Genomic DNA, 21,341 nt, shown 5'->3' with positions numbered 1-21,341 from the left:
AGAAATAAACTAAAATCTAGAGGCCACAAAAGTAAGATAGTCGTGAATAAGTCCAATTGGGAATTCAGGAGAAATATCTTTACCCAGAGCGTGTGTTGAGAATGCGGAGCTCATTCCTATATGGAATGGTTCAGACAAATAACATAAATGAATTTGAGGAGGCTGAATAAAAGCGTGATGGAGAAAGGAATATAAAGATACGCTGACAGGATGAGATAAAGAGGAGGTTTGCAATGAACATAGACACTGTCACAGGCCAGTTTGGATGAATGGCTTTTCCCTGTGCTCATGATGTGGAGATGCCGGCGTTGGATTGGGGTAAACACAGTAAGAAGTTTAACAACACCAGGTTAAAGTCCAACAGGGTTATTTGGTAGCAACTAATTACTACATTTTAAAACACCTCAGTTGGGCCAAGGATATATGAAAACATTTAGCTAAAACCTTTCATTAAACAAGCTTGACAGGCCAATTACTGTTGCAATACAGAGCCACACGGATCAGGAAGTAAAGAAGAACAATCCCTGATCTCAATCTCCCCATACTCAGTGTGTGGCTTTTGCTACCAAATAACCCTGTTGGACTTTAACCTGGTGTTGTTAAACTTCTTACCGTGTTTTCCCTGTGCTACAGACATAGGTGAAATGGGACGTGGTGTACATTATTGGCTAACTATTTTCTTCTATTTTGGTAACATTCACTTCTGATTGCTCATACCCTTACCTTGCAGGGTTTCACTATCTAACTGTTAGCAGGACGTGGCAGTATTCTCATTAGATAGCATTTGTCCTTACCCTTCGCCTTAATGGCAATGTCTCCTCAGATGGCGGCGTATCACTGGTTGACTCGGATTCGCTTTCAGAGACGTGGGTGAAGATTTTCAGATCCTCAGAACCTAAAAGCAATAAAACGAGAAAGGCACTGCTCAACTTTGCGTTTGTCAACAGCCTGAATGCGTGTCACTCAACATTTCATTTGTGTAAATAATGTAAACATGGTTTTCTTTTCCCAACCCTCCGCTCCACACCTCCTTCCTCAGGCTTTTGTGGTTCTTACATGGACAACAGTAAATTACACTGGTACAGCATCTTTGATGCAGTAGGAGTGTCCCAAGGTGCTTCATGGCCACGTTATCAGACAAGATTTGACACCAAGCCACATAAGGAAATATTAGGACAAGTGACCAAATGCATGGTCAGTGAGATAGGTTTAAGGAGCATCTTAAAGGAGGAAAAGTAATGGAAAGACAGAGAGGCTCAGGGAGAACTTTTCTTTATAGTGTGGGTATCACTGTCAAAGCCAGCATCTATTGCCCATTGATAATTGCACTGGGGAAGGTGGTGGTGAGTAACCTTCTTGAGCCACAGTCCGTTTGGTGAAGGTACACCCACAATGCTGTTCGGATTCCAGGATTTTGACCAAGCAAAAGTCAAGGAACAGCAACATATGACCAAGTCAGGTTGGTGTAACACTTGGAGGTGAACTTAAAGGTGGTACTGTTCCCTCGTGTCTGCTGCCCTTGTTCTTATAGGTGGCAAAGGTCAATAGTTTGGAAAGTGCTGGCAAAGGATACTTGGTGGATTACGTGTAGATGGTTAACACTGCGGCCACTGTCCCTCACTGGTGGAGGGAGTAACTGTTGAAGGTGGTGGATGGGATTCCAATCAAGTGGGCTGCTTTGTCCTTGATGGTGTCAAGCTTCTTGTGTGTTGTTGGAGCTGCACTCATCCAGGCAAGTGGAAAGTAGTCCATCATACTTCTGGCTTGTGCGTTGTAGAGGATGGGCAGGCTTTGGGGAGTCAGGAGGTGAGTTACCCATCATAGAATTCCTTGCCTCTGACCTGTTCTTGTAGCTACAGTTTTTATCTTCCGGTCCAGTTCAGCTTCTGGTCAATGGTAATCACCAGGTTGTTGATGAGCAAGATGGTTAAGTCCTCTCTTGTTGGAGATGGTCAATGCCTGGGTCTTGTGTGGCGTGAATGGTACATGCCACTTATCAGCCCAAGCCAGGATATTGTCCAGGTCTTGCTGCATTTGGACATGGACTGAATCAGTATCTGAGCAATTGTGAATGGTGCTGAACATTGTGCAGTCATCAGTGAACATCCCCACTTCTGACCTTATGGTGAGGGGAAGCAGCTGATGATGGTTGGGCCTTGGACCTGATCCTGAGGAACCTCTGCAGCAATGCCCTGGCATTAAGATGACTAACTTGAAACAAGCACAACCATCTTCTTTTGTGCTGGGTTTGATTCCAGCCAGTGGAGATTTTAACCTCTGATTCTCAATGACATCAATTTTGCCAGGGTTCCTTGATGCCACACTCTTGTCAAATGTTGCCTTGATGTCAAAGCCAGCCACTCTCAACTCACTTCCTGAATTAAGCTCCTTTGACATTGGTTGTTTGATCCAAGGCTGTATTTAAATCCGGAGTCAAGAGCCCATGATGGAACCCAGACTGAACATTGATGAGCAGGTTACCACTGAGGAGGTGCTGCTTGGAAGTATTATGGAGGATATCTTCTGTTACTTAACTGATGACTGCCAGTCAGCTGATGGGGGCAGCAATTGGCCATTAGTATTTGTCCTGCTGTTTGTGGACAGAACATATCTGGGCAACTTTCCACATTGTCGGGTATATACCAGTGTTGAAGATGTAATGGAACAGCTTTCCAGGGATGTGGCTAGTTTGGGGTCACAAGCCCTCAGTACTGCAGTCAGTATGTTGTCAGGCCCATAGCCTTATCTGTACCCAGTGCCATCAGGAGGGATCCAAATCATGGAGCTGCCTTCCTAGCAGCACTATGGGTGAACCTGCACCAGATGGACTTCAGGGAGGCAGATCATCACCACCTTCTCAAGGGAAGTTAATGATGGGCAACAACTGCTGGCCTTGTCAGCGATGCCCACACCCCATGGAAGGATAAAACAAATTATCTGAAGAGGAAATAATTGCAGAGCTACAGGAAATGGGACAATGTGAGTATCTATTATAGAGAGATAGAACAGATAAGAAGAGCTGAACGGCCTCTTGTGTTGTAAACATCATCTGATTCTAGGTTGTTATCAGGTTCAGGTCAGTTAGAGTTTAATTGCTGTATAGGTAACAAACTTTGCTGATCTCAATGTGAGGTTCAGAGTCTAGGTCATCAACTAACATTGATTTTCCAAAGGATTAATTATATCTATAAAACAAATCAAGACTTCAGGTATAATGGACATTGAATGTGTGATAGATACAACATTTATAGTCATTCTTATAAAAGTAGTGCATTTAGTGTTATGAACAATGCATCATTTTAAGTTGAATTATATATTTGTGTGTTAAGAAAGGTAAAAATGCTTTCAGTTAGATTTTGTTTCCGAACTTTGGTGCCTGGGATCCTGGATAGACTTGTGCCTAAAGGGTTTAAGGTCTTTTGGGCTGGTTTGTATATCTATGATTTTAATGAGGTTCTACAACCCCTGAAGGTAAAAGGAGATGGCTTAAAAGGGATTGAAAGTTCAATGATTCTGGAAACAAAACACAAAGTTGAAAAACTTTACTTGCAACAGTGATCCAGGTACCCAGACACAGAAAAGACAGGAGCTGAGAGTACGCGTTTGTGTCAGAGAGAATACAGGGATTTGAAGTTCTCTCTGCAAGGCTAGTAGGACAGTAGTTAACTGAATAATCCAAATGATGGAACTCAGTAAAGTGATCAGTTTAGCGGAAATGCTACCTAAAAACTGAGTTTCGAGAACTCATCTGTTTGCTCTGCAATTGACAAAACAGTGAGTTTAGCATATAATTTTTGGGTACCTCGGGGAGACATACTATGAAACATATAATCCTGCAGTACGGAAGGAGGCCATTTGGCCCATTGAGTCTGCACCGACCACAATCCCACTCAGGCCTATCCCCGCAACCCCACATATTTACCTTGCTAATCCCCCTAACACTAGGGTCAATTTAGCATGACCAATCAACCTAACCCGCACATCTTTGGAGTGTGGGAGGAAACTGGAGCACCTGAAGGAAACCCATGCAGACACGGGAAGAATGTGCAGACTCCACACAGACAGTGACCCAAGGCCGGAATTGAACCCGGGTCCCTGGCACTGTGAGGCAGCAGTGCTAACCACTGCGCCACCATGCTGCCCACATCTAGTTTGGGGAGGGCATCAAGTGAATGCTCAGGAATTCACTGAAAAAAAACTGTTTTTAACTGTGCTAGTCCTAAACAAGAAGCCTTTATGTTAAGCTAGTGGTAATTCTTCACTGGTTTATGTGCATGAAAAGATATTGCCATGTAAAAGGAACAATGGGAATTTAAATTGTCTTCTTGTGCTTGTATTGAGATCTTTCCAAACTTTTTGGCAGGTGCAATACAGTTCACTTTTCTTGTTTTAATAAATATTTTATTCTTTGTATTAAAAGCTTGTCGGCAGACTCCTGTGAATTTGTTCATTAACTTTCCTCTATGGTTTCTAAAAAAAATTAGGTCTATCAAGGCAGGTTTCATTCTGGGATCTGATTTGTCCAGTATTAGCAACCGCTGGGATTGTAACACGAGGAATCATTTACCACATTTTGTTTGACACTCCAATTTCTGTGTTATACCTCAAATAATAAATAAGAATTCTCTAGGAACAAAAAATACTGGAGCCTGCATATTTTAACCTGTTCAAATAACTTGTATGTGGTCACGAGTATTTACTCAGCAGCAATCATGCTTTCTGGCCTTGAAGTGACAGAACCTCACCTTAGCAGCAGAATAATAGATAGTAAACTCCTGGATTTATCAAACAGTGTGTAAAGCAATGGATAAATAGAAGACCACAATATAGTTTGATACCCAATTTAGAATGGGACATTCTATATTTATTTTACATACGCATAACAAATTATGGTGCCACGGTGCCACAGTGGTTAGCCTTGCTGCCTCACAGCGCCAGGGACCTGGGTTCAATTCCAGCCTTGGGTGACAGTCTGTGTGGAGTTTGCACGGTCCCCCCGTGTCTGCATGAGTTTCCTCTGGGTGCTCCGGTTTCCTCCCACAGTCCAAAGATGTGCAAGTTAGGAGGATTGCTCCTTAGTGTCCAAAGATGTGCAGGTTGGGTGGATTAGTCATGGTAACTGTGTTCGGTTAGGGGGATAGGGCGGGGAGTGGGCCTGGGTGAGATGCTCTGTCAGAGAGTCGATGCAGTCTCAATGGGCCGAATGGCCTTTTGCGCAGTAATGATTCTATGATTCTAAATTCCTAGCTTCACATTCATTGTGGAAATCACCTATGTAACTAATCATGCTGTAATTACACACTCCACCAGTAATGGCACTGCAACACCTCCACAGAACGATGTGGGGGTGAGAATGAAGTTACCGTGTGACACATTAACAGGGTTTGTTTTCAATGTAAATGTGAATCGTATTAGGAATTGAACAAGTTGGCAGGAAATGCATGCAAAATTATTATAGAATGATACAGCACAGAAGGAGGCCATTCTGGCCATTCAGACTCTTTGAAAGAATGATCCAATTAGCCCCAACCCCCAGCTGTTTCCTCAATGCCCTGCAAATGTTTCCTTTTCACGTATCTAAAATCTGTGATCTGTGTGTGTATGTTTGTGTATATGTGTGTATACATACATATGTATATTAAAGTATGTATATATGTGTGTGGGTATGTGTGTATATGTGTGTGGGTATGTGTGTGTGTGGATATATGTGTGTGTGTGTGTGCATATATGTACATGTGTATCTATGTGTATGTATGTATGTGTGTGAGTATGTGTGTATATATATATGTGCGTCTATATATGTGTGTCCACACACATACGTGTGTGTGTGCGTGTGTGTATGCCTTGTATATTGGCTTTGTGCAATGGTGTATAACTAGTGTTAGAAAGCCGGCAGGGGTTTTACATCCCCCATTTTAACTTCTGGTGAAGACATGGGGAACAATCAACAATCAACTTTTTCACACCCGCTGCACAAAGCCAAGATTTAGCCTGCTGAGATTCTGACGTGTTTGGATAATGGGAAACATTGCCTCCACACTTCTCCACTCAAATATAAAAAATCACATGAATTAATATTTTCCAGAAAATGGTGTGAGGTCGAAATATCTTTCTGAGTTACTATGGGCTTCTCTGTACAGTTAAAGCATGTTGTTTAAAACGAAATAGCCGTTGGCACTTTATATTGTTTGGGAAGCATATTTACACTGTGAACATCTGTTAGATGTAAAACAATTAACGTCATAGTGTCCAGTTACATTTCAAAATAAAAATTTCAAAAGGATACCAGATAACAAAGGTACTCTGATGAAATATTAATAACTCACTACCACACAACACAAGGTAACATAAATATTCATAAATTGTTCTGCCACCAACCTACTGAGGATCCATATTGAGAATCAAGTGCTCAGTTGTGGGCATAGTTATTTAATCCAATGTTGTTTGATGTGAGGAGTCGGCAATGAAAAATGTGCAAGAACAGATTTACAAGGCAGATAACTATCAGGATTGAACAGGAGGCGTCTCTTGCCTTTAGCATCTGATAGAGGTCTTTAAAATTATGAAGGGTGCTGATAGGGCAGACGTAGAGAAGACTTTTCCGTTTACCTGAATCCAAAACAAGGGGCCATCAATTTAAGATAGTCACTGATAAATCCAAGAAGGAGTTCAGGAGAAACTTCTTTACCCAGAGAGTGGTGAGAATGTGGAACCTGCTACTACAGGAAGTAATTGAGGAGAATCTAGATAAGTTACTAAGGGAATTTAGATAGGTACATGAGGGAGAACTGAATAGAAAGATACGATGATGCAGATAGATAAAGATAGTTGAAAATGGGCTCATACAAACCCCAATTGGATCAAATGGCCTGTTTCTGCACTGAAATCTCTATGTAATAATGCATTGATGACCTGTTTTATGATGCTGCCATTTTGAAAAATGTAACACCACTTTCCAAACTGAATTTCAAATCAATCCTGGCAATTTGTACACTCAGTTTTATCTTTCTGTGTGCAGCTCAGAAAGAATAAACCTTTCATCGTGTCAGCAGCAAATGGAAAGTAGAGGTACCTCAGTTTATTTCCATTACACGTCAACAGAGCTAAACCAAGTCGCCTTTGGATTGAAAACTAACTGGAAAGAAATCTCAGTTACAACTGAGAGAAAATGAATGTTCAGTCAGAATTGAACCTTAGCTCCAAGCTAGAAGGTTCTGGGTTTTGGCTCCTCTCAAGGCAATGATTTCCATTGACAGGAAGGTCAGTAAGAGTTTTAACAACACCAGGTTAAAGTCCAACAGGTTTATTTGGTAACAAATGCCATTAGCTTTCGGAGCGCTGCTCCTTCGTCAGATGGAGTGGATAGGTCAGTACCCAGGGGACACAGATTGCAGGTAGTTAGCAAAAGAAGCAGCGAGGAGATGAGGAGAGATTTTTGAAAAATAGTCAGTTGTAATGACCAGGAATGAACTGCAAGGATGATGGAAGGAGATTCAGTAGCAACTCACAAAAGGGAACTTGGTAAATATTTGAAAATGAAAAATTGCCCAGGCTATGGGGAAAGGCAGGGGAATGGGACCAATCGGATACCTCTTTCAAAGAGCTGTCACAGACACGGTGAGCAATAAATGCTGGCCCAGCCAGCGATGTCCACATCCCATGAAAGAGTTAATAAAGTACTGAATACAAAGGAGATCAAATTGAGGTATATAAGATGATAAAAGGTATGGATAAAGTAGACATGGAGCGGATGCTTCCGCTGGTGGGGCATTCTAGGACGAGAAGTCATTGTCTTAGGATAAGGAGAGCACATGTAAAACATAGTTGAGGGGAAACTACTTCTCCCAAAGGTTGTGAATTTGTGGAATTCGCTACCCCAAAGTGCGGTAGATGCTGGGACAATGAGTAAATTTAAGGAGGAGTTAGACAGATTTTTAATTGGTAATGGGTTGAAGGGATATGGGGAGAAGGCAGGAAAATGGGGATGAGGAGCATATCAGCCATGATCGAATGGCGGAGTGGACTCGATGGGCTGAATGGCCTAATTCTGCTCCTATATCTTATGAACTTATAACATTTTAGATGTGTTCTAACCAATGTGTTCCAGCATTTTCTGTTTTTCAGATTTCCAGTATCCACAATTTTAATGATATAAACATTATGCATTATGAATACAATGTTACATTATTGCAGCATGACTCCCATCTCTTTGTAATCCTGTTGTGATAAATTCTATTAATATTCCATTGCATTAGCATTTTAAAGTTATTTTTACACCTGTCCACTGGGTTTTAATGAATTCTGCACTAGGGCTGCTAGATTTCTTTACTCCTCCACAGTTCCTAGCTTCTTTCTATTTGGAAAATACTCTGATATATCCTTCTTAGATGCCAAATTTATTCCTTTGACAAAAGAGAAAGCAATGCATGGGTACCTGGGCACTCCTTGGAATTCTGCAGTTTGGAAGAACCTGGGGAAGAGTATGCACTTGGCAGAGACTCCCTCATCTCTTTGTTCCTAATGTTCCTCTTCTTGAAATTGGCCAAAAGTCTCCAAATGTCATTCTTTGATCTAGTTGCCATGGCGTCATCCACCACTAAGACTGGCTTCTCATTACTTTCAGCTTTTGGGCTCCGCAGTCTCAGTGAAAAAAATTGCGCATTATTCCTCTGAGTGTAGGAATTGAGCTCAGGTTTCACCCGACCAGAATTGCCACCCTTCAATGGAACGTTCTCTCTCCAACCTGGATCCTTCTCCATGGCGTGATGGTGTTGGTTTTCACTCCCAGTGATCCTGTTGGAATCTTCGTTGACACTGTTTGTGGTGTTGTGAAATTCCCCGATGGCTGATCTGCCAGGAGGTGCTGAAGGGGTGTCTTTGTGCTGATTTGGAAGAGGAGAGCGTGGCGGAATCGAACTCGGCTGTTCGGTGTCCTGCGAGGGCAAAGATGTTCCTTGTGTGAAAATGGGGAACATACTGAGAGACAGACCGTGAAAAGAACTATTTGAAAAAGGCCGGGCCCATCTCGTCTTGGGTTTCCTTTCCTGTGTCCGTTCCATATTGTCCGGTAGCACTGAACCTTTGCTATCCGGGAAAGACCTCCGAAACGCATTGACCAAGTAGCTCAGAGGAGATTTGGGAGAGTCACTACCTGAAACACTACCACCCGGTGAGGCGCCTTCTGCATTGGGAACCACCAGTGGACAGTGCAGTTCTGACTTTGTTGAAATCCGTGGGAGCGTTAAAACTGAAGATCTGGTCTTGGTCTCATTTGGTTTCCTTGGGTCACACTTTCGAAGATAGACCTCCCCGACAGTGTCCTCAATTTCTTTGACCTCCTTAGTCTCCTGCAGCTCCTCCGTGGTTGCTTTACTTGTGACCGAAGAGTTCCAATCCAGTGACTGCGATGGCCGTGTGGATGAGCGAATCAATCTCTTTGCCAAACTATGTGATTGTCTTTTGATCAGTGGTAGCTGTTGTGACGTTGAATCTTCCATTCCAACAGCACCAGTTAAAGTAAGATTTGAATGAGAAGCCTGTTCAGTCCCTTGATCTGATGAGGTGGAAGTTTCTGGAACTGGTATGTCCTCATCCTTTGTAATCCGATTGGTTCTAACATGTGAGTCAGACTCAAACTGTTCTCCCTCCTGCTCTGAGGCATTGTTACACCAGATAGACAATTTGTGCGCTGCCCTGGTTGAATGAGATGTCTGAGGCTGATGGGGCTGTCGGTTTGCCAGTGGGCCTTCTGCGTTGCTGGTTGGGTGAGGTTGAGAAACTGTAACGGAGAGCTCTGAAACCTTGACAGCTTTCTGTTGCCATGCTGACCTGTTCGGTAAAGAATACCCCCTTGTCAGGTGACTCGGGCTGCGGACTGAGGGAGCCTAGGAGAGAAGAATATTTCAAGTCAGTACATCAATAGCTTTGCCTGCTCTAGCTAACTCCATCCCCTCTTCCAGTTAATTCCATGCCTCCCTTCTTGTTAATTCTGTTACCCCTCTAGTTAACTGTATTCTCTTCCAGTTAATTCCATTCCCCTCTAGTTAACTCTATTCCCTCCTCTGGTTATCTCAATCCTCTTCTCTAGTTAACCCTATTCTTGCTTTTGGGTAACTCAAGTTCCTCCTTTAGTTAACTTTACTTTCGCTGCTAGTCAACCCTACTCTCGCCTCTAGTCCACCCTACTCTCGCCTCTAGTCCACCCTACTCTCGCCTCTAGTCCACCCTACTCTTGCCTTTAGTCCACCCTAATCTCACCTCTAGTCCACCTACTCTCGCCTCTGGTCAAACCCTATTGATCATGGCTGATCATTATGAATGGCAGCGCAGGCTCAACAGGCCAAATGGCCTACTCCAGCTTCTAGTTTCTATGTTTCTACTCTTGCCTCTAGTTAACCCTATTCTCACCTCTAGTTAACTCTATTTCCTCCTCCAGTTAGCTCTATTTTCTCCTCTAGTTAACCCTATTCTCTCCGCTGGTTGACTCTATTACCTCATCTAGTTAACCCTATTCTCACCTCTAGTCAACCCTATTCTCTCTTGTAGTTAATTTTATTCTCCCCTACCTTCTGCAGATTTCTTGCAGGAGAGAAACTTCCTCCCAGGATCCTTTCAATACCTCTCAGTGGCCAGTTTCCAGGTGATGCACAGACATTTCCTTGCCTGACCACATGGCCCTCAGCAGTACGAATGAGGGAAAGTACTCACAGATGCGAAGTTGAATCACATCACTCTGTGCAACGGGCATCAACAAAATACAAGGCAGCAACTCACCAAACTTCCTTCAACAGCACCTTCCAAACTGGTGGCCTCTGCCACCTAGAAGGACAAGGGCAGCAAATGCATGGGAACATTATCGCCTGCAAGTTCCTGTCCAAGCCACTCACCGTCCTGACTTATTGCCATTCCATCACTTCTGCTAATCTACCTGTCCTTATGAATCTAGTACTCCAGACTTCCCTGTGGAGAAGTGGTTGAGATAGGCAAATTCAAATAACTGATCTCCCAGGGTCAGTCAGAGGGCAATTGCAGCTTCTTGTAAATGTCAAGCTCCAGGTCAGATGGACTCAGCATGAAATGACTGTGGTTCTTTTCAGATTGCTGTGCCTCTGTAATAAAGTGTGAGACTTGGGAGCAAGATAGGAGCCAGGTTGGCGCAAAGCTTTATATAAACACTCCCTCTCCACTGGAAAAAACAAGATAACTATTAACTATTTCCATGAATATCAACTTGAAATTGCTGGTTACAGCATCTTACACCATGTATATTTCAGGCCGTGTTTACATCAGTTGAAAACTTGTTAAGGTGCACTGAATTCAAGAAAGATAAGTAAATCACAATTTGCCGTTCAGTTTTAATATTTTATTTATTAGTGTCACAAGTAGGCTTACATTAACACTGCAATGAAGTTACTGTGAAAATCCCTTAGTCGCCACACTCTGGCACCTGTTTGAGTGCACTGAGGGAGAATTTAGCATGGCCAATGCACCCAACCAGCTGGCAGTGAGCGGCACCGTGGTTAGCACGGCTGCCTCACAGTGCCGCTACCTCACAGCGCCAGGTACCCGGGTTCGATTCCCAGCTTAGGTCACTGTCTGTGCGGAGTCTGCACGTTCTCCCTGTGTCTGCGTGGGTTTCCTCCAGATGCTCCAGTTTCCTCCCACAGTCTGGGAGACATGCGGGTTTAATTAGTTTCTATTTACTTATACCCCGTGAATTGCCCCCTAAGTGGTGTTCACAAACTGACATTTTTTATTATTCATTCTTGGGATGTGGGCATTGCTGGCAAGACCAGTATTTATTATCCATCCCTAATTACCCTTAAGAAGGTGCAGTTCAAATAAAGCTGGAGGTCAGATTAGAATAACACCAAAGGAGTATTCCTGTGTTGGTTAGGGAGATAGTTGGACCCTGTTATATCAATCATTGTGGAAACGAGGCCATTCATACTCACACAGACACATTTATAATGTGGAGTGGACTCAGTATAAAGAGGGATGGATAAATATCCAGCGATTCATCCCGGAAGTATATTCAAAGGCAGCATGGCAGAGAGAATTTGACTGTTGGAGCCCCGCCACTAGAGGATTGAGGAACTTACCAGAAAGCATTAACATAATTAACAGATTTGAATTTGGAATTTTTGCAGATTCAGAAATGGCGTACTGAATAATTCTAACGCTCTCAATGATATCATTTTTCAACCCTCTCCCTAGGTGCAGTACTTAATCTCCAGTTTTATAATTGATCCCAATGCATATAATTGCATATAAGCTCAACTAATCAGTGAATCACACAATACAGAAGGAGGCCATTCAGCCCATCGTGCCAGCTCTTTGAAAGGACTTTCCAATTAGTCCCTTTCCCCACAACCCTACGAAAATATTTTGGAGTGCCGATTAAAGAGCTGACCTCCCTTCAAAATAAATGGTGACACCTGACCAGAGTCTGTGTGGTGTTCGGCAGGTTGGGATTATGATAATAACTTTGCAGTGTCCCCCGACTGAAAACTGTGATCAGGACTCCTGCTCCTGATTGCTGTCCATTGACTGGTGCTGAAATGTAGGTGTGTGGTCATCCAGTGTGAATGGTACTGGGCTGAGCTGCGATCTTGCCTCCCACTCTCCCAATGGTCATGTAGCCTGTTGGAACTCACTGTCTAAACTGCTTAGACAATGTATATTACCTGGTTAGTGGCAAATATACCCACCCACCCACTCTCTAACTCACGCATCTATACATTCACACTCGCTCACATCCCACACACTCATTAACACCAATTCCAACACTCACTCAAATTTACTCACACACACTCAATCACATCCACACACCACTCACACCTGTACATTCACTCTTACTCACACCAATACCCACATACTCACAGATCACCCATCCTACAGATTCACACTCAAACATACTCAGATTACACCCATCACACCCACATGCTTACACACACACACACACATATAGATGCACACACACACTCACACACACACACTCAATCACACCCACACCCATCGGTTCGCGCTCACTCTCACTGACTCCAACACACTCACTCACATTTACTTGCACACAATTGGACGGGACTTTACGGCCTCGCTCAAGCAAGACCGGAAAATCTCGCCCAAGGACAACAGGCATTTCCATTGTCCGCACCTCGCCTGCCCCCATTCCGTGGAGGACGGGGCAGTAGAATTTCGGCACTTCTGCATAACCACACCATCGTGCACACACTCCCAATCCTCACTCACATTAAACCCACCCAAACACATGGATACAGCCACACACACGCATGCATACTCAGGCACACACAATCATAAACATATTCGCACACCCACACAAAATCTCACACTAGTATAAAGACGTGATGGTATTTAATTCAGGTGAGGGGGAAGGTCAATCGTATGAAACACCTTTAAGTGTCCAGTGATAGGCCTTACCGGGATCAAGGAGCCAGCCCCCTGAGAGCTGCCAACCAATCAGAGGCGGACAGTGCTCCCTTGTCAGCAGCACCGCCAGGGGGGTGACCAAGCACACCTCGTGGGAAAATCATTAAATTCCACCCACGGATTTATACACACACACACACATACTCACACTCACATATACACCCACACACCCAGTCACATATATACACACATACTCATACTCACATACACACCTACACACCCAGTCACATATACACTCACACACCCAGCCACATATACACCCACACACCCAGTCACATATACACCCACACACCCAGTCACATATACACTCACACACCCAGCCACATATACACCCACACACCCAGTCACATATACACTCACACACCCAGCCACATATACACCCACACACCCAGTCACATATACACCCACACACCCAGTCACATATACACTCACACACCCAGTCACATATACACCCACACACCCAGTCACATATACACCCACACACCCAGTCACATATACACTCACACACCCAGTCACATATATACACTCACACACCCTGCCACATATATACACACATACTCATACTCACATATACACCTACACACCCGGCCACATATACACTCACACACCCAGTCACATATACACTCACACACCCAGTCACATATACACCCACACACCCAGTCACATATACACTCACACACCCAGTCACATATACACTCACACACCCAGTCACATATACACCCACACACCCAGCCACATATACACTCACACACCCAGTCACATATACACCCACACACCCAGTCACATATACACTCACACACCCAGCCACATATACACCCACACACCCAGTCACATATACACCCACACACCCAGCCACATATACACCCACACACCCAGTCACATATACACTCACACACCCAGCCACATATACACTCACACATCCAGTCACATATACCCCCACACACCCAGCCACATATACACTCACACACCCAGTCACATATACACTCACACACCCAGCCACATATACACACACACCCACACACAAACACCCAGCCACATATACCCCCACACACCCAGCCACATATGCACTCACACACCCAGCCATATATACACTCACACACCCAGCCACATATACTCACACATCCAGCCACATATACACCCACATACTCACACTCACATATACACGCGCACACCCAGCCACATATATACACACATACTCATACTCACATACACCCCTACACACCCAGCCACATATACACCCACACACCCAGCCACATATACACTCACATACCTAGTCACATATACACTCACACACCCAGCCACATATACACTCACACACCCAGCCACATATACTCACACATCCAGTCACATATACACTCACACACCCAGTCACACGCACACACACACCCAGCCACATGTATACACACACCCACACACAAACACCCAGCCACATATACACACACAAACCTCGCCACACCCACATAAACACTCACACAAGCACATAAACACACAGACACGAACACATACACACACATCGACACACACTTTAATGCAGAGTGAAATCAGGTTGGTGTAAAACAAGCTTTGAATCTGAAATGTCAGAAGCCCCAACAGATCAATTCGGATCAAATTGACTTCTGCTTCCTCCCAGGAACCATCTGTAGAACCTAGTTTGCTGAATTGACTCTGGAATTTCCATTGAAACTAACAGATCTCCTATGGCTTTGTACGCTGGTTGGGGCGCAGCCTTTGCTACCCAGGCCTGTCCCTTTAAGACCGCCACTTTAGTGGCCAAGTGGCCTAAACAGGTAAATCTCCCTGACTGTGAGTTCCTGCCCCCCCACCGCCCTCTACCCAGCCACTCAATGGTGACAGATTCTTGAACCCAGCACACAACCAGCCGAACAAAAAAAAACAATATCAACAAATATAAAGGGAGAAAGAGCTCCTGGAAGAAGAAAACTCCCAATATCCAAATTGCCTGTCATTCCTTTAGTTCATTTCACAGACAATTGAGAAATGTACCAGCAAATTGTTTCAGAAATTCCTATTCTGTGGCTTAACAGTGAGGGTATAAATCTGCTGATCCTCCAGAATCAGCAGATAGTGAGCCAGGTTATGCCGCGTTTCCAAGGACCAGGAGACAAAAGAACATTCTGTGCTAATTAAGAGATTACGCTGGCTTTGTCCGTTAACAATGCCTCAATCTGTTTGCATTCATGTCCAGGAGCAGCGACTGATAAGAGCTCCCCGTATCCAATATCTCGGCTTCGCAGATCGACAGAACGTCATTGTGATCGTAAATATTACATATTTACATTTCCGTGCCCTTCAATAGTGTTTTCTTTTTATTTCGCAATCTCCTCCCCCTTTTCTCTTGGATGCATTGACTCACACCAGAGGGAACTGGTGTCTCTTTTGTCTCAGGTTCCAGGACCAGCCCGGCTGTCCTCTGTCAACCGTGGCTCACTGGGCAGCGTTCTCTTGCTCGGAGTCAGAAGGTTGTGGGTTCAGGTTCCACTCCTAAGACTCAAGCATGAAATCCAGGCTGATGAAGCACCCATGCACAATTGTTAAGGGTGCTGTGTTTTGGATAAAGCCTTACACCAAAGCCCCATACGCCCACACCAATTAAAAAATAATAATTTTAGCAGTTGTGGGCATCGCTGGCTGGGCCATCATTTATTTTCCACCCCTAACAGCCCTCTATTAAAGTAGGCTTTTGAGAATCAACCGCATTGCTGTGGGTCTGTGTAATAAGTCTGCAGAGGCAGAAGTCTCTTCATCAAAATCCCCTTATGTACAACTCTACAGCAGTACAGAGAGTGCTAGCAGTTCGTAGTCTACCTGTAGCAGTGTCAGAGGAGATGAGTTAAATACAAGGCAAAGCCTCCCTGATTGGCCCATCAATTGGATCCTTAATCAGGGAGTTCATACTCCAATAGGCCAACCTCAATGGCCTGATTGAAGTCATTACAATCTGGAGTCACATTTAGGCCAGACCAGGTAAGGATGAGCTGATTTCCTTCCCTAAAGGACATTAGTGAATCAGATGGATTTTTACAACAATGGGTTCATGATCTTGGCTGTTAATTCCAGATTTTGATTGAATTCAAACTTCACTATCTGCTGTGGTGGGATTCGAACCCACGCCCCCAGAGCACTACCCTGGGTCCCTGGATTACTAGTCCAGTGGCAATACCATTACGCCATCGCTTTTCCCTTAATAAAAAGATCGTAAAGGATCCTCTGGCCACTACTTAGAGTGCAAGTTCTTCCTTTCTCCTGGCTAATATTTATACCTCAACCAGCAGGCGATCTGGTCATTCATCACATTGTTGTTTGAGTTTACTGTGCACAAATTGGTTTGCTGCATTTCCTACATTACAACTGTGGCTTTAGCTTCCAAAGTACCTCACTGGCTTTGAAGCGTTCAGGAGAGGCAAGGCGCAGTGGCAATGCAAGTTCTTTCTTTATTTTAACTGGGTTCTTAAGTTACTATGAGCTAAACGGAGAAAAACAAATGCATGTAGATAATGCCTGGTTGTACATACCTGAACAACATGGCCTGTGTTCTCAGCGGAATTCACTGGATTTGAGGCAGTTTCTCTTGCTGCTGGTTCCATCTTCTTCCTCAGTAACAGGGGCAGCTCTTTAACGGAAAGGACATTGATCAAAATTTTAACTCTCCATGATCTAATGTCAAAATTAGAATTTAGGTTTGGAAAGCTATTGAAGAACTAGAAGTTTATAAAACACCCTATCTGGAGGTTGCCAACTCTGGTCAGGCCTATTCCTGGAGGTGACTAAGGAAATTTGGCATGTCTGCTATGACTTTCATCAACTTTTACAGATGCACCATAGAAAGCATTCTTTCGGGTTGTATCACAGCTTGGTATGGCCCCTGCTCTGCCCAAGACCGGAAGAAATTACAAACGGTTGTGAATGAAGCCCAGTCCATCACTCAAACCAGACTCCCATCCATTAACACTGTCTACATTTCCCGCTGCCTCGGAAAAGCAGCCAGCATAATTAAGGACCCCACACATCCCAGACCTTCTCTTTTTCACCTTCTTCCATCGGGAAAAAGATACAAAAGATTGAGGTCACGTACCAACCGACTCAAGAACAGCTTCTTCCCTGCTGCTGTCAGACATTTGAATGGACCTACCTCGCATTAAGTTGATCTTTCTCTACACCCTAGGTATGACTGTAACACTACATTCTGCACTCTCTCATTTCCTTCTCTGTGAACGGTATGCTTTGTCTGTAAAGCGCACAAGAAGCAATACTTTTCACTGTATGTTAATAAATCAAATCAAATCAAATTGCTGTGCAGCCCTGTCTTCCCAGCCAATCGGAAGGTGAGAAAACTTCTTCATTGGTTGATTGGCTGATCCTGGACTCATTCTCGAAACATCTCTCCCCATCTGCAATATCTTATGTCTAATTAGAAAGGATCGACGAGAATGTTTTAAAAAAAAAGGATTTTGTTTCCCCACCAAGTGATTTTTCCTGTCTGGGAGATTCATTTTCTGTTCCCAGAGACACCAGGACAACTCTGAACATCACCATATCTCTCAGCAACCTTTCACATAGAGACAATGAGTTCAAAGTTCACTAGCTGATATAGACCAAACCAATCTTCCTATTTTATAAGTTATTTACTACAATATTAGCAGATAAAAGTGATAGTTTATATACATTTAAAAACAGAGAATGATAGACCACTAATCATGTAATCCGCTGACTGAGAGGTTATTACAGTGGCAGTACACAAGGTGCCACTGCCCTCTCAAGGCAGCTAAAGGCACAACAGTGGAGAACACGACAACACATTTTTCCATTTTTATGTTTGTTTTCATTCATTCATGGGAAGAGAATGTCGCTTGTTAGACCAACATTTGTTCCCTACCCCTAATTGCCCCTTGAGAAGGTGGGGGTGAGCTGCCTTCTTGAACCGCCCTGTGCTGTAGGTACACCGTAAGAAGTCTCACAACACCAGGTTAAAGTCCAACAGGTTTATTTGGTAGCAAATACCATAAGCTTTCGGAGCACTGCTCCTTCGTCAGATAGAGTGGAAATGACGAAGGAGCAGTGCTCCGAAAGCTTATGGTATTTGCTACCAAATAAACCTGTTGGACTTTAACCTGGTGTTGTGAGAATTCTTACCGTGTTCACCCCAGTCCAACGCCGGCATCTCCACATCATGACTACCGTAGGTACACCCACACTGCTGTTAGGGAGAGAGTTTCAGGATTTGACCCAGTGACCGTGAAGGATCGACGATATATTTCCAAGTCAGGTAGTGTGTGGCTTGGAGGGGAATTTCCGGGTGGTGTTCAAATTAATTATTTCTTCTGATTCATTTATGGGATGTGGCTGGGCCAGCATTTATTACCCATCCCTAATTGCCCTTGAGAAAGTGGTGCTGAACTGCCAGCTTGAGCCGTTGCAATCTATGTGTAGATACACCCACAGCGCTGTCAAGGAGGGAGTTCCCAGATTTTGACTCAGTGACCATGAAGAAACGGTGATGTATTTCCAAGTCCGAATGGTGAGTGGCTTGGAGGGGAAATTCCAGTTGGTGAGGCTCCCATGTGCCTGCTTCCCTTGTCCTTCTAGATGATAGTGGTCATGGGTTTGGAAGGTGCTATCAAAAGAGTCTTGGTGAGTTCTTGTGGTGCATCTTGTAGATGGTACACATGGCTGCCACTGTTCATTGATAGTGGAGGGATTGAATGTTTGTAGAAGGGGTAGCAGTCAAGCTACCCTATCAAGCGGGTTGCTTTGCCCTGGATGGTGTCAAGGTTCTTGAGTGCTGTTGGAGCTGCACCCATCCACGCAAGTGGGGAGCATTCAATCACATCCTGACTTGTGCCTTGTGGTCAGTGAATAGGCTTTGAGGAGCCAGGTGGTGAGTTACTTGTTGCAGGATTCCTTGTTTCTAACCTGCTCTTGAGCCACATTATCCATATGGTTAGTCCCATTCAGCTTCTGGTCAATGGTGACCTCCAGCAAGTGGATAGTGCGAGATTTAGTGTCGGGGAGTGGGAGGGTCGGAGAGCGGAAGGGTCGGCAAGCGGGATGGTCCGAGAATGGGAGAGTCCGAGAGTGGGAGTTAAATTTTGAACATTTTAAAATCTATGTTGTTTTTGAAATTATTTTGTTTACATTTGTTTAACAAATAACATTGTCCCTGTTATTTACACTAACAGGGACAATATTTTAATGTTTTTTTCTAGTGTGAAATGTCCTACAGAATCTAAAGCTTTAGACAGGTTGCAAAGGGGAAATCTGAATCGCTTAACTTTGCTTCATTTAATGTTGCATTTTTAAGCAATGCTATGTGAGAAATTACTATACAGTTCATCAAATCACATCCAATCTAACTACATCGCACAGATACTTAAGGCCTAGGGACTAACATTAAGCTAGTAACAGAAACAGGGGAGTCAGTGGCCTATTGATATTATCGCCAGACTATTAATCCAGAAACTCAGCTAATGGTCTGGGGACCTGGGTTCGAATCCTGCCATGGTAAATGGTAGAATTTGAATTTGATTTTTAAAAAATCTGGAATTAAGAATTTACTGATGACCATGAAACCATTGTCAATTGTCGAAAAAACCCATCTAGTTCACTAATGTCCTTTAGGGAAAGAAATCTGCTGTCCTTACCTGGTCTGGCCTACATTTGACTCCAGAGCCACAGCAATGTGGTTGACTCTTAACTGCCCTCCACGGGCAACTAGGGACGGGCAATAAATGCTGGCCAACCAGTGACGCCCATGTTCCACAAATGAAAAAAACAAAACTGGCAAGACATAACAATCCTTTTGATCTCAACTTGCTTTAAACTGCTACATAACTTTCAGCTGTGGCTCAGTGGTGGGCATCTGTTGCCTCTGAGTTGAAAGGTCACGGGGGTCAACTCCCAATCCAGGATTTATTCATTTGTGCTTCTACGGTGCTGTTTAGAAGGAGGGTTTTCTTTGTGTCCTGGTCAATAGTTATCCCTCATTCAGTAAAAACACATTATCTGGCCATTAGCATTTTCTGTTCATGGGAGCTGTCTGCACACAAACTGGGCGCCATTGTTTCCTCTATTGTAACAGTGACTAAACTCCTAAAACCTCACCCAGCTGGATGGTGGCCCAGTTTCAAGAATATTTATTTGTAATATCCACCCTATTTTGTCCACTGAAATGATCTCCAGGGCAGGCTAATAATAAATGCCTTTAACACGGTAGACAACTGTAAAGAAAGTACTGTTTTCAATTATTGCTCTAAATGTCTTGTACCAAATTATCATGAGACTCAAGAGGCTGAGACCAGTTTGATGGGGCAAATCACTGGTTTCAACTTGCTGAACTGTAATAATCTGTCATTACCGTTTTTTACAGAGTGTGGGATCAAACTGAACAAGGCCATAATGTTCAGAGAGGAGATACCTGCGTTGGAAAAGAGGGAACCCACCTTGAGAATTAGCAGGTTTGGACCACTTCAGAACAAGTCACCAACAATTAGCATTAGCTCCCATGAGCTGGAGACACAAACCCGTTTGGAAAAATGCCAACCAGTCAGGTCCAGCCGAACACGGGAGGGTCAGGAGCTGCCCCCAGATTGGCCCCTGCAGATGGAAAGCTAAACAGTATAAAACATTATGGATGGGATTTTACAGCCTGGCTCATCCCAAAACCGTAGAATCTCGCCTGAGATCAACTGACCTTCCCATGGTGCACTCCTCGCCCACTCCGATTCCCAGGGCGGGCTGATAAAAGTCCGGCCTATAGCTGCAAAATCTCTTTACTGCAGTCGGAATAAAGTCGCCATAGTCCCAGAAGACACTCACCACAGAATGAGTGTCTGGAATGAGCTGCCAGAGGTAGTAGTAGAGGCGGGTACAATTTT

General features: G+C 43.9%; 1 protein-coding gene across 1 annotated transcript in view; it reads right to left on the bottom strand.

Moving 5' to 3' along the window:
• The window catches only part of mical2b (microtubule associated monooxygenase, calponin and LIM domain containing 2b), a 267,163-nt gene that overhangs the window by 30,053 nt on the left and 215,769 nt on the right, over positions 1–21,341 (bottom strand). Inside the window, 3 exon segments of the mRNA XM_078221390.1 lie at positions 795–895; positions 8,435–9,884; positions 16,983–17,080. Of these exon segments, the coding sequence (XP_078077516.1) occupies positions 795–895; positions 8,435–9,884; positions 16,983–17,080 (1,649 nt within the window).

Source organism: Mustelus asterias, chromosome 9, assembly GCF_964213995.1.
Source record: "Mustelus asterias chromosome 9, sMusAst1.hap1.1, whole genome shotgun sequence".
NCBI classification, from domain to species: domain Eukaryota; kingdom Metazoa; phylum Chordata; class Chondrichthyes; order Carcharhiniformes; family Triakidae; genus Mustelus; species Mustelus asterias.
The sequence above is the reverse complement of the archived record's forward strand: the minus strand, read 5'-3'. Positions and strand labels throughout refer to the sequence as shown.